Here is a 13303-nt window from a genome sequence, read left to right on the forward strand (position 1 = left end):
ATCAGAAAACTTCATAAACAACAATAATATTGAATTTGTGATGGTTGAATCGGAAATACATTTCATAAGTGATGCTTTGAGTGCTTTTTCAAAAAGGCGAAAAACACGAAAATTGTTTTTTAATATGTTTGTAAAATATGTAACACATACATATCAAAGTTATATACGATATCAACGGAAATACCCTAACCTACAATATGGAACCAATGCTTCTAATTTGGAAAAAGCACAGCGAGTAAATTTAATCTTTATATTATACTATCAAAGTTACCCGCATTATCTAGCATACCCCGTTTTACGGTACTGGTTTTAATACCATTAGTTGGTCAAATGTCCTTTTTTTAGGAATTCAATATTTACGTTAAAAAGTGATAAATTTTTCCTTGGCTTACGGTACCATTTTCATCATTGTCCTTATTTTGTTGCCCAAAATAGGGCTATGGAATGTAAACTAGGACTAGCCCCTCAACTCTAGCAAATACATTAAGTTACATCTATTGTCGGGACAGTAGACCGATATTAAATCCACGTTCCTCAAATGTTTTCATGCGATAATGATAAGTTTAGTAACAGTTTATCTTGCCTGCCTAATTGTTACGAAAATTATAAGCTTCGACAATGAAATTTCGTCTGCAGGTCTTTTGTTTTAGAACGATTCAAATCAAAATCAATGGCTGCTTTTTAGACCCAGCCCTAGCAGCACCGTTGTCATTGAACATTTGTGGTTACTTGTGTGCAACTTATTACATTCACAATCAAGATGCAGCAGCTTATTTTGGTGGAAGTGTGCTGCTTGGGAGGCTAGAGACAAATACCCAGTACTTTTTTCATCATTTCTACATTCTCGCAATGTTGGTGTGGTTGCTCCGTTATGTTAAACTGACGTGATACAGTACCTAATGCTTATTCAGTTACTCGCTTCTAGTGTTAAAAATCCGCATTCAAATGACACTAGCTTAAGTCCCGGAGAGACTTAGTCGACTTGTGTGCTTTATTCGAAGCTTGGTGAGAAGGACGGTTCTTTGGCTTACAATTTTTGATCGGTTTAGAATTGAAGAAAAGTAGTGTTTCTAGGACACACAGGACTTGTGGTGACTGGAAGCATGGTAAGTAATTTTCATTATGTTGCTCATCAGAGTAGTGCAGTTTTCGGTGAATGTTTTTATACAAGAAAATTCGTAGTTACAAAACATATATATGGTTTGATAGTCACTTCAATATTCACCGTTGTTTTATTTGACGTCAATTGTATGCTTGATGGTTACTATTCTTTATTGCATATCACAGAGTGAATTCTTTCTCGAATTTACATGGGATGTACACAAGTCTTTGTAGTTATTAATGTTTTTCGCTTATGAGTTCATTTTCCTCATTTGCTGTGTCTAAGAATTTTGCACTTTGAGCTTCTAAATCTGTTTTATTGCCATAGAACTTCTGTACAATTCCTCTAAAAAGTGCCCGAAATAGATGTCGATCCATATTTCTTGCTAAATAGTACAAGAAAATCCAATCTGATATCGATAAACTATTTGTTATGAAACTCAGGTCATGAGAGTTTAACATACCAGGGCACACAGCTGAAAAAACGAAGCTGTTGAATTTTTCCGATCTGAAATAAGATAAATTTAATTTAATGATTGATGATAGTGATAAACAAATGCATATACCTAGCATGAAAAATAAACGTTATTAACCTCCAAATCAGTGCGATTACTGAAACAACGATGAGGATTGCATACCAGAACCAAAGAAATGTAAAAATTTTCTCATTAATTACGTTTAGAGCCATAACACATAGAGCATCATGTTTCTGAATTGATCCGGAAGGTCCATACTTATGAAAATGGCACTTTGTCACCTTGGGAAATATGGTATCCAGAACATCCATTGTTCCAGAAAAATCTTCATCAATGAAATCCAACCCTAGTCGGTAGAAACGTCCTCCAAGGAACTTGTTTGTGAACCAAACTTGAGTTAATACATTTACCAAATTCAATATTTCACAGAGTACAAATTTAGGGGCCCAAAGATGATTTAAAATTATATGCTTGTGGAAAGCCTCACAAACGACTTCGATTTTCTTATCCAACTCAGCTTTTGGGTACAGTGTATATTTGCTATCAAATGTTATCGCATTACTCTGTGTGTAGTATTTTGAAACTTCGACCATTCGTAATCCTTCTACCAGTCGTTTGATTTTTCCTCCTGAAATATAAAGTAAAATAAAATATGATTTTAATGTACTTTAAGCATCAAGCGAAGAGTATCAGATTGAGTGTTTACTATTATATTAGTGTCTACATACTTATAATCTATCCCATCCTGTTATGTTTAAATGAAAGTTTCAAATAATTTCGGCATGTTGTTCAACTTTACCACTCCCTGTTCTTCATTGCGCTTTTGAATGGTATTAAGATCCCTAACAAGTCAAATTTGAACGTATGTGGCTGCGAATTGGATTTCCGGGGGAACTTTAAAGTCAACATGGGTAAACGCATATAACATATTATTTTGGTTGTAGAAAATTCACACATTGCTCAATTTTACCCATACGTAATGATTATTCGGCTTAATGACCTTCGGCTTATGGCCAGACACCTAATTCCTCGACTTAATAACGGTTCAGCGTGAAACAGCAGATAGCGCACCATAAAACAGAAGTGCTACTGATCTGTAGCTGCAATGTGGTTCAGCAGGCAGAAATCATCGTCAGAGAACATGTCATAACCTCGAAGCGCATACTGAAATACTTGGGCGAGATGATCGATGGCCAGCTTAACTTCAACAGCTACGTTGACTATGGCTGAGAGAAGGTGGCGAAGGCCAATGGAAGCTAAAATTATGCCGAACTACTCTGGAGCAAGCAGTTGCAAGAGGCGTCTTCTAGTGTACCTTCGCCGATACTGAGGATAGGAGATCTACCCTGGATTGCAGCGCTGGAAACTATGTGGAATCAAGTGGCAGTAAGTTCAGGCTCATGGTCATGCAAGTCGCTGGAAGACAGCGAGTGCTACAAGCGAAAACACACTAGTAGAATACGGAAAACAGTGAGAGTGGAGTTGACCAAGTGGTCAATTCGATATTGGTCCAGCCTGGGTTGCAGCGCTGGAAACCAAGCGGAACCAAGCGAAGTTGAACAGATCGTTCAGGCTCATGGCAATGCTAGTTGTGAGTACGAATCTCGTCGGAAGCAGTATGTGTTATCGTCGGAATGATCCCTATCGGCATCGCTTTGGCTGAGGACAGATAGTGCTGCAAGCGGAAGCAAACCAGAGGAATACCGGCAATTGTAAGACCGGAGTCGATGGCCAAGTGGCAGCAGGAATGGGACATGACAGAGAACGGTACATGGACTCATAAGGTAATACCAAATGTTTCTATCTAGGTGAACAGAATCTGATGTCTACCGTAAAGTTGAAAACCGTATAGGTCCACGCACATTAGATCCAGATCGGACGCGTTGCGGCAAAGTGACAGCTAAATCTATTGTCAACTGTCAAATTTAAGTCAACGCAACGCAAACGGATCTAATGTGGGTGGCCCTTATTTATGAAAAGTTGCTGAAGAAATGGAAGCTGTGCATCTTCAATCAATAGAGTTACATGATGTTTTGTAAAATATGTCTGAAATTCTCGTTTCATGTATTAAGTTTTATAAATTCGTTCGAATGCATACTTTTACCATTTTTCGTCGATTAGTTTGGGTCCATTCAATCGTTTCCAGAACAATTATTTTATTTGTAGAGCACTAAGAAATAAATATCACTTGAATATTTTTACAAAAAAAAAAACACGATTTTCACAATTTACACGATTTTCACGAAAAAGCGCAAGTGAACGCAAAATGTTATCAGTTATTCAATATTAACATCAAACATTTAGACTGTCATTCCTCAAAATATCTCATTCTTGAAATTCCTCAAAATATGGAGACATATTAGATACATTAGGATTGAATCAAACAATAATATTTAATGTACATTCGGGTGGGCCAAGTTTATATGACGGGTCACAACCCCCTGATTCCCACTGTTTTATTGATGTGTATAAAGGTCATCAACAACTGTGACAAATTTGAAAGAATTTGGGTGCGATCTGGAACTGCGGGAAAACTTTTAAATTTGTATGGAAAAATCTATGGAGAACTGAAAAAAATTATCAAACTTATGACTTAGATTGGTACAGCTAAACAAAACAACTTTTTCCAACATCGCGAATTTATTTGACGTCTGTGCAAAAAGTTACTATACTTTTACTAAAGGTTAAAAGTTCTGCAAGTTACTATACTTTTACTAATTTTCTTCCCTACAGGCTAATATATGAGCTTGTAGGTATGCGTAGTGCACTAGGCGTAAAGTAAAACAATAATTACTTTTTGTACTGAAGCTGAATCGATTTTCAGTCTTCGACAATTTTTTTTTCTTTGATTTGTTTTCCGTTGATCTTGTTTTACGTACTGAGTACCAATGCTACAGACGCCAGGGAGGCAGTTCCCACACCTGGATCCTACCTATCGACCCATCAACTCATGGACCGAGGACCAACGGCTTTACTTCCCTAAAATATCGTGATCAGATATTTTATGCCTCAGAAAATCCTGGCGGTACCGTCTCTGATTGAACCCAGGCCTTTTGAGGTGAGAGGTAATCGCGCTTACCACTACACCACCGGCGCCGATATGATCGAGAAGGTTGTTTTGCATGGTTTTTTCAATCTTAGTCCCAGGTTTATCAATTTTCGAATTAGTGTTGGTGGTCACAAACAATCAACAATGTATATTAAGGTTATTCTTTGTAGGCTAAACATGCACTTCCATTTCGAATTTTCAATTACACACATCTCTGAAATTAATGTCCCATTTCACCTGAAATTGCTACTTCATGTATGCTGCAGTACAGCAAACGTGGAGTAACAGTTTCATTGTGGTACGTATCGTAGAAGCTGATATTTGTGCACTTAAAGGTTCTAAGTGGTTACTAAAATAAGGTCTCACAGCGAAACACCTTAAGGTCACCAACAACAATAAAAAAATATATACATAAAAATTTTGGGGAACAGGGGGTTGTGATTCGCCATATAAACTTTACCCACCCTAATGTACATTAGACTGATGCAAAATTTGAAATTTCCGCTCTACAGTGCTTAAACGGTTCCAAATTGGGTCCTGCTTAGCCTCCCAAAATTTGAACTACTTTAGTAAGAAACTGACTTGGCACAAACCATTACAAGTTTATTTGGGAATTACTATGGGAAAACTTACGTTTTTGTTCATATCTATCTAATAACTCACCACATCACTATGCTTTTAAAAATGATAGCAGTGATTCTAGCTACAAGCTCTCAACTACAACTTTGTTGAAAACCACTTTTCAATCAAATGTAAGGAATAAAAGTTATTAATGATTCAAATCACTGATGATTATGCTCATTCAACTGTTCAGCAGACAACATTGGTGTTTCTGGTGCGAAGAATAGAGCACAAATATCATGGCTACAATGTCACACTACAGAATACAGTAGTGTTGCCCACAGAACAGCTGCTTGATCATGCCGTAAGATTATCAATCTCTTAAACAATTAATAACAATTTAATTTGACATTTGGCCGAAAAACAATATTCGGCAAAGTTGTAGCTTAGAAAATTTCACGTAAGAATAGTTACAGAAATTTTTGAAAAAGCAATATAGAAAATGGGTAGAAGACTATGAACAAAAAGTTTGGTTTTCCCATAGTAATTTCCATATAAACTTCGAATAGTTTGTGCCAAGTCAGTTTCTTACCAAATGACTTTAAATTTTGGGATGCTAGTCAGGACCTGATTTCAAACCGTTTGAGCACTGTGGAGCAATAATTTTAAATTTTTCATCAGTCTGATGTACACACAGATGTAATATTATTGTTTAAATAAAATATATTGTTTGATTCAAATCCAAATATATCAAACATTTCTCAATTTACCTTCAAGATATTTTGAGTTATAATAGTCTATTTGATGTTTATTTTGAATAACTGATAACATTTTGCGTTCACTTGCGCTTTTTCGTGAAAATCATTCTGAAAACCATGTATTTTCATCAAATTTCAAGTGATATTTATTTTTTAGTACTGTCAAAATAAAATAATTGTTCTGAAAACAATTGACTGCAAAACCGATCGACGAAAAATTATAAAAGTATTTATTTGAACGAATTTATAAAACTTAATAATAAAAACGTGAATTTCATACAGCTTCGTATATCTCTGTTGTTTGAAGATGTACGGCTTTTACGGCTGTAAATATTCAAAAAATTTAGTGGTCTCCAACTTTGTCCTCTACCTCTAGCGTGTTAAAAAAAAAAGATGGCATCGCTGCGCCATCTTTGTAGCAACAACTTGAACTATCTTCATCCACCAAATCATATTCCTAACTAAGTCAAGAAACTTTGCCGAAGGCGTCAACTCAATTGAATACAATTCCAGAGCGTTATTATTATTTTTTTTCCTGCTAGATTTCATTTCTGGCCCACTGTGCATCGGTTCGGACACGCAGGGTCACCCCTCTGTCCGCAATGTGGAAATGTGGAGGAAACACCGGAGCACGTAGTCTTCGACTGTCCTAGATTCAAGGCAGTGGAAATAAGATTCCTGCTATTAACGCGAAGAATGTTGTCGATGAGAGGCCATCTGGAATGCCGTCAGCAGTCTCGTAAATTCTATTGGAGCTGCAACGTAAATGAAGAGATTAGCCAGTAAATGCTGAGCTAACGAGAAATGCATGAACACAAAGAAGTAGTGCATCCCTGTGATTCTGGTGGGATCCAGGCTAGAGGAGAGAATAAGGAGTAGTTTTTAGCAGTAAAGAATTCCACACCATGCCTGAGGTACATGTGGGACACGCACGCACACGCTCTGATCAAAATTCGATTTCTAAGTGCTTTATAGACATTGTTTACCTTGGTATATGACCATGGAAACATAACTGAAGCGTACATAGCTATTAATCACTTTGAGATAGTAAAATATCGCTCGGTGTTTTTTTTTGTCGCCACGAGTGGATGACTACGTTTTCCATCTTACCTTCTATGGTGCGCCATATGTAATGTGGTCCGTAAAACATAATTGCCTGCAGAAATAATACAAACGGAACCCATTGGTAGTATGCATGGTATTTCACAGGATCGTCAGCATACATATGTCCCACACCTGGATGTGGGATTGTTCCGTCCTGCAGCATCGATTCATTAAAATGTCGCACAACCGTAAAGGTAGTTGTGAAAAAACAGAAGGTATTGATGACATGTTCAGGAATTGATCCGCCAGTAATGCATCGAATATGTTCACCGATGTATTGTCTGCGGTTAGAAAGAATGTTAAAAATAGGAACATTATTTACTCCCATTGGTTTATTTACCTTGATGTTACAAGCAGTGTACAAACAAGAAGTAATGTAAACGTTGCTCTGTAGTGAAATTTGAATGCTACGTTGTCGATGGATACAAATTTATTTTTAAACTTTAAATGAGGAGACAGCACCGAAAATGTACTTAACATTGTGATATATATGAAAGAAACCTATTTATTTTCTACACAACACTCAAAAATACACCTGACAATCAAAGCATTGCTGATGGAACTGAATCATGCACTTCAATTTCTTATCAACATTCTTATCTATCCCTTGATGGTTGTTATCAATAACTCAAGAAACGTAAATGGGCCTCCAAGGAAAAATGATAAACTCATATGCAATCCTTTCGAGTGAGTGCTAGGTTAGGGTGATGACACCCTCTTATAGTGACACAAATCGCTAGTAGCTAAATCTCAATACAAACATATTAGATCTGAAAAATATCGTGATTTTGATACGGTTCGAGTCATTTCGTTCGAGTTTGTGGTTATTATTATTGTATTACGATACATTGTTTTACATAGTAAACTCACCCTTACTCGATATTGGAGGGACCGTTGAGAAATTAGTGATATCGAGTTATGGAGATAATTTTTTTTAGATTTTAGATTTGGTCGAAGTAGGAAGAATTTAAATCGAGTTAAGGGGAGATCGAGTACTACAATTATTTTATACATAGTAATACATAATTCGTGTCAGTCAGCTATACCTTATGATATGTTCGCACCATGGAGTTAAAATATGTTTTAAGGGTGTTATAATAATTATTAGCAAGAAAAACGTCATCAAGACAGCCTTGTAACATGTTATAACTCTGTAATGCAAACATAGTATAAGGCAGCTTTCTCTGATACGAAATATGTATTACTATTAAACATAATGTTAGTTGTCTTTTCTCTATGAATAAGTGCAAATTTGAAGTTGAAAAAAAAAGGAATCCGTATAAATATTGATAAACTACACCACAGAAAAAAATCTCCCTCGTATAGTTTTTAACTTAAGAGTCCTAATTTATTTATTAACATTTGTATGGGAGCCTGTTCATAAATCACGTTGACACCTTGTGATGGGGAAAGGCGGGGTGTGGGGGGGGGGGGGGGTATTGACGGGCTAGTTTAGTAAAATGGCCAATAGATTAGCACATTTATAATTCAAAATTTTCGAAGTCTATTATTTCTGAATTTTTTTACTATGGCGTAAATAACTTTCTTAAGCACACCGTCGTTTATTTGCAATATGGCTTAACATTTTAAACTTTAACAGTTCGGAAATTTCGAATAATAAATGTGCTAATTTATTGGCCATTTCAGCGCTTCCAATAATTTGATATCACGTACACGCAAAATTCAGCATATCTGTAGCTCTGTGTCAACATTTCAGCTCAATTGATCATAACAAAACATAGTTGAAACATGCCAAAGTTGGCTAGTTTGTATGAAAATCGGCCTGTTGTGCTATTGTAAAAGGCCACCACGGTAATAGTAGCGAATGCCGATTTTCATAAAAAATGACAAGTTTGAAATGTTGTAACTTTGTTCTAAGATCAATTGAGCTTAAACGTTTGCCACAGAACTACAAATATGTTCAATTTTACGATTAAAAAATTCCAAATTTTTGGAAACACCTGCCGTAAAGTGAGATACTAGGTGAAATTGTTCGAAATAATAGTTAGATTGGATCATTTATGTACTGCAAATATTTTAAACATTTTTCAACAATTATGTATTTTTGTTAATTGAGTGGGGATCGTCAAATCGGGGATTTTGCGTGGGGATTGTCAAACATTTTGAGAAATGTAATATTAAAAATCTTGAAATTGAGCTGAAATGTAAATTATAAAAACTGCTATTATTTTGAACAATTTTACCTAGTATCGGAAGGTGCTTCCAAAAGTTTGGTATTTTGTAAACGTAAAATTGAACATATTTGTAGTTTTGTGACTAGGGATTCAGCTCAATTGATCATAAGGCAACAAAGTTACATCTTTCTCAAAGTTGACCATATGAAAATTTGCATGCGCTGCTGTTATATCGAACAGCACTGTATTGAGCAACAATATGTATATACAGTTGTTTCGGAAACCACAACTATTGTTGAAATTTTAACACCAGATTCTTCTTGAGCGAACTCAAATCAAGTATATTGCATTGCATAAAAACCTACATGATCAACTTCACCCCAGAAATGAAAATTTAATTTTAATTATAAAAATAAACTAAACACGAAATTTTAAAACTAATTTCCTACATTAGAAAAACATTTGCTAGTACAGGTTTGAGAACTATTTGTTTGGATAGCAAACATATGGTTGTAGACATATTCAGGTTTATCGGAAGAAAGTCATTAACTTGCCGGGTCCTCCTTTGAGGCCCCTTCTTTCCGTCTAAACGAGATGAAGCCAGTTATTGCCCTAAAAATCTTGCTAATAAAGCAAATAAAAAATTATTATCTAAAAATCTGTAAAAAAAAATACCTAATAGGGGAAATGGCTCTAATGTTGGCCTATGGATCTTACAATTGGGCCCATCTATAAAAATCTCCTGGTTTCCATTTTTTATTAGAACAGTGCGTCATCTGGACAATACAAAGTAAAAAATTGAAAAAAATGCTTTCTGTTAAAATTTATTTATGGGCCCAATATTAGGAACACTTAGGCCAACGATAGGAAGGGTCCAGGTATGGGAGCTGCCTCTCTGGCGTAGGTAGCATTATTGGTGCTCAGCACGGAAAACAAGAACGACTGAAAACAAACCAAGGGAAAAAAAGCTCAAAATTCATTTCAATTAAGTAATATTTCCAGGAAAATATTGGTTTTTCTGTTATTTAGCAATCAATTGCAATACATCTATCAAATTTAAGAAAATATTAATTGTCAATAATTAGATTATATTTGGACTCTTGGTCCTGGATCATTGCCGAAGACGATGACGCCTGAAGGTATGCAACGTTTCATATAAATCAACTGCTGCCTCTTTTTTACTTCCATTAATATTGACCGCATCAATAAAATAAATAAAATAGCTGATATCGTAAGTAAACTTCCCGAAAACTTACATTTAATCATATCACTCAATGATTATTCTTGCTGAAAAATGTATTTAGCCATGTTTTATGGGAGTGCAATAATTAGATACAAAGTGTGCAATAATAGAATTTCATAGCAAATGATGCGTGCAACAAGTGGACTCTGATGGACATTTAAAAGTTTTACTATATAACATGATTTTATCAATATAAATTGCTGATGAACGCTGTAAATGCTTCATCAATCACATTCAAGGGTATTTCGAAGAATTCTTATTGTTCCAAACAAATTTTAGTTTACATCAACTTGCTTAAAATAAATATCGAATTTCTTGAAATAATCAACATTTTTGGTTGAATTAATCAACATGGTTAATTCCACTACCTTAATTGATTATACTTGACACAGACGAGTATTTCATTTAAAATGTGCAGACTACTAATACCAGATACTGAAGAAGTCTGCACATTGTGACGAAATACACGTATCTGTCAAGTATAATCAATTACGGGAGTGTAATTAAAATGAAGTAACACAGGTAATTTTTCATGTGCAGGTAGACGACTACATTCATCAGGATGCAATTTAAGGATTTCCAAATTTCCAGTATGATAACATAATCAAAGACATTATTAAGTAGTACGATTATGTTCATGATGCTTGTCATGGTGTTAATTAAAATAACGTATTATAAGTATTTGGACTTGAGACAAATTGGCAAGCCTCTAGAACTAAAAAAATACTTGATTTTGGAACTGAGACAAGTTTCAAACATTCTGGGGGAAGGATTCAGGATTTTAAGCTTTAGCTCAAGTTTCTTGTTTCTTGAATACGTTGAGCTAATAAACTCAACATGACAGAAGCAGATCGTATCGGTAGATATTAGGTGCGGTACTCAAATTACGTAACGTTAAAAGCCGTAGTTTGGACCCCTCCCCCTATGTAGCAATAAGTAACACTTTACAAGACTACCCCCCCCCCCCCACCCGGAAAATTATGTAACTCTAACTCACACACTCACCCTCTATTTTTCATGATTAAATTTAATTTTTCAAATAACAGCTCTTAAACTTGTTATTGTACAAGAGACGCGTGGATTTACTATGCATCATTTTTCATTTTTCAATTTTAATTTTTACTTTGGCAAATCTGTTACGTAACATTTCTCATTAGCACTTATTTAACAATAAATAACGCGTCCTCGATCCCTACCTTTTCTCCATGCGCTACGTAATTTATGCTCAAAGCCTAAGTTTAGAACCTGCGTCAAGTCCCAGTAGGGTTATAATAAGGCCAAAGAAGAAGAACTCGCAGCACTTTTATAGTTGTGCAACATTTTCATGCCGTACAAGATTGTTCTTGTTTCACAGACATTGTGGTGACAACGTATGTTAAAAAATATTTTTTTTTGTAATTACTTTATTTGTACAGGCTCAATCGAATAAACTTTACAGAGCCGAGTTATCCTTTGCGTTATACATTGTTACTGTCTTATATTTAAAGTTAAAGGAACTGGACCGAGTACTCGCGGTCGTCTCGAGGTTAGTGGAGATTTACAATTTTTTGGATGGGAAAAGGGAAGAAGGAGGTTTTAAATGTGGTTTACGATATAACTATTTAATTAATTCTAAAGCATGAAATTATTTCTATTCATCTTGAAAACAAACATTGAAAAAAAAACCCCCCAGACGTACAAAACACAAACTAAACACAAGGTTAATCAAACTTACAATCTAAGGTTAATATCCTTAAAGTAAATATGTTAAAAAATATATTTATATATAATTTTTCACCCCGTGCAACATTTCCCTTGTCGCAACATTCTCCACACCATATACAGTGACCGACCCCCTCAATGTCTGTAATCTGTGTTCAACACTTCTGCGTAAAAAAAAAATATTAAAACTCTAAAAAAAAAATACAAAAAAAATATTTAAAAATATAAGCAATAAATAATAAAAGATTAGATTAGAAAAATTAAGACTATATCCGAAGAATGTGATCTGGACCTGTCGATCCTGCGTCTGGTGGCATAGGTGCATTACACACAGTCGCTGATTTTTTTTAAATAATTAATAGACATATACAAATATTCACTTGTACACTACACCGTATGACAAGTTCATATAAATTTCTGCGATACATAGCGCATAGATTTTGCGTAAATTTACACGAAATTTCATGTAAATTTAAGCGCCATATCGCATAAATCAGCAATGTGTCATACAAGCTTGTTAGCAATTTTGTAGTTTATGCCAACATTGAAGGAGAGGAGATTTTACGCGTTTCTTTGTGTTTCTATGTAGCGCCGCGTAGTCCGAAAGATCTAATACTAATCTGCCCACCGTCCGTAAGGTCTTGGTTACCTAAACAACTTTTATGAAGACAAACACATTTTAGATGGCCAGGATCTCCGAAGACAGTAAACTTCTATGTGTCCAGGATCACGAGATATTCCTTGTTGGAACCAATTAACCCAAACCCAAAAATTTCCCACACAAATGGAGGCGAAAGAGAGAGTCGATGAAGAGAATCGATCAATGTAGATTGGTGTATTTGAAAAGTGACGAGAGATATACAGTTGTGTTCGATAAAATAGCAGCGCATGCTAATTTTCATACAAAATGGTCAACTTTGACATGATGTAACTTTGTTAACTCAGTGCCAACATTTCAAAGGGGCGAAATTGCTTTTGTAAACAATTACTTTAGCCGTCAATTTCTCGCGAATGAAATCTTACCTCTCCAAAATGACAATGCTAACTGGTAGAGGAAACATTCCTCTACCTGCTGGTGTCATTATTTTTCATAAGTGAGCTTTTATTCACGAGAAATCGACGGCTAAAGCCATTGTTTACAAATGCAATTACGCCCCTTTGAAATGTTGGCACTG

The 13303-nt window shown here is 35.3% G+C and overlaps 1 protein-coding gene across 1 annotated transcript; it reads right to left on the reverse strand.

Moving 5' to 3' along the window:
* Window positions 1-1196: 1196 nt before the first annotated feature.
* Inx7 (innexin 7) lies at window positions 1197-7616 on the reverse strand. Its single transcript, XM_065221748.1, has 4 exons — window positions 7390-7616; window positions 7056-7330; window positions 1668-2205; window positions 1197-1609 (listed from the first exon to the last, which is right to left on the reverse strand). Exons 1-4 carry the CDS (start codon window positions 7527-7529, stop codon window positions 1339-1341), a joined length of 1224 nt encoding a protein of 407 aa, XP_065077820.1. The 5' UTR covers window positions 7530-7616; the 3' UTR covers window positions 1197-1338.
* Between the last annotated feature and the right edge of the window lie 5687 nt (window positions 7617-13303).

Source organism: Ochlerotatus camptorhynchus, unplaced genomic scaffold, assembly GCF_037179485.1.
Source record: "Ochlerotatus camptorhynchus isolate MF236.1 unplaced genomic scaffold, CSIRO-AGI_Acam_v1.1 ptg000148l, whole genome shotgun sequence".
Taxonomy (NCBI): domain Eukaryota; kingdom Metazoa; phylum Arthropoda; class Insecta; order Diptera; family Culicidae; genus Ochlerotatus; species Ochlerotatus camptorhynchus.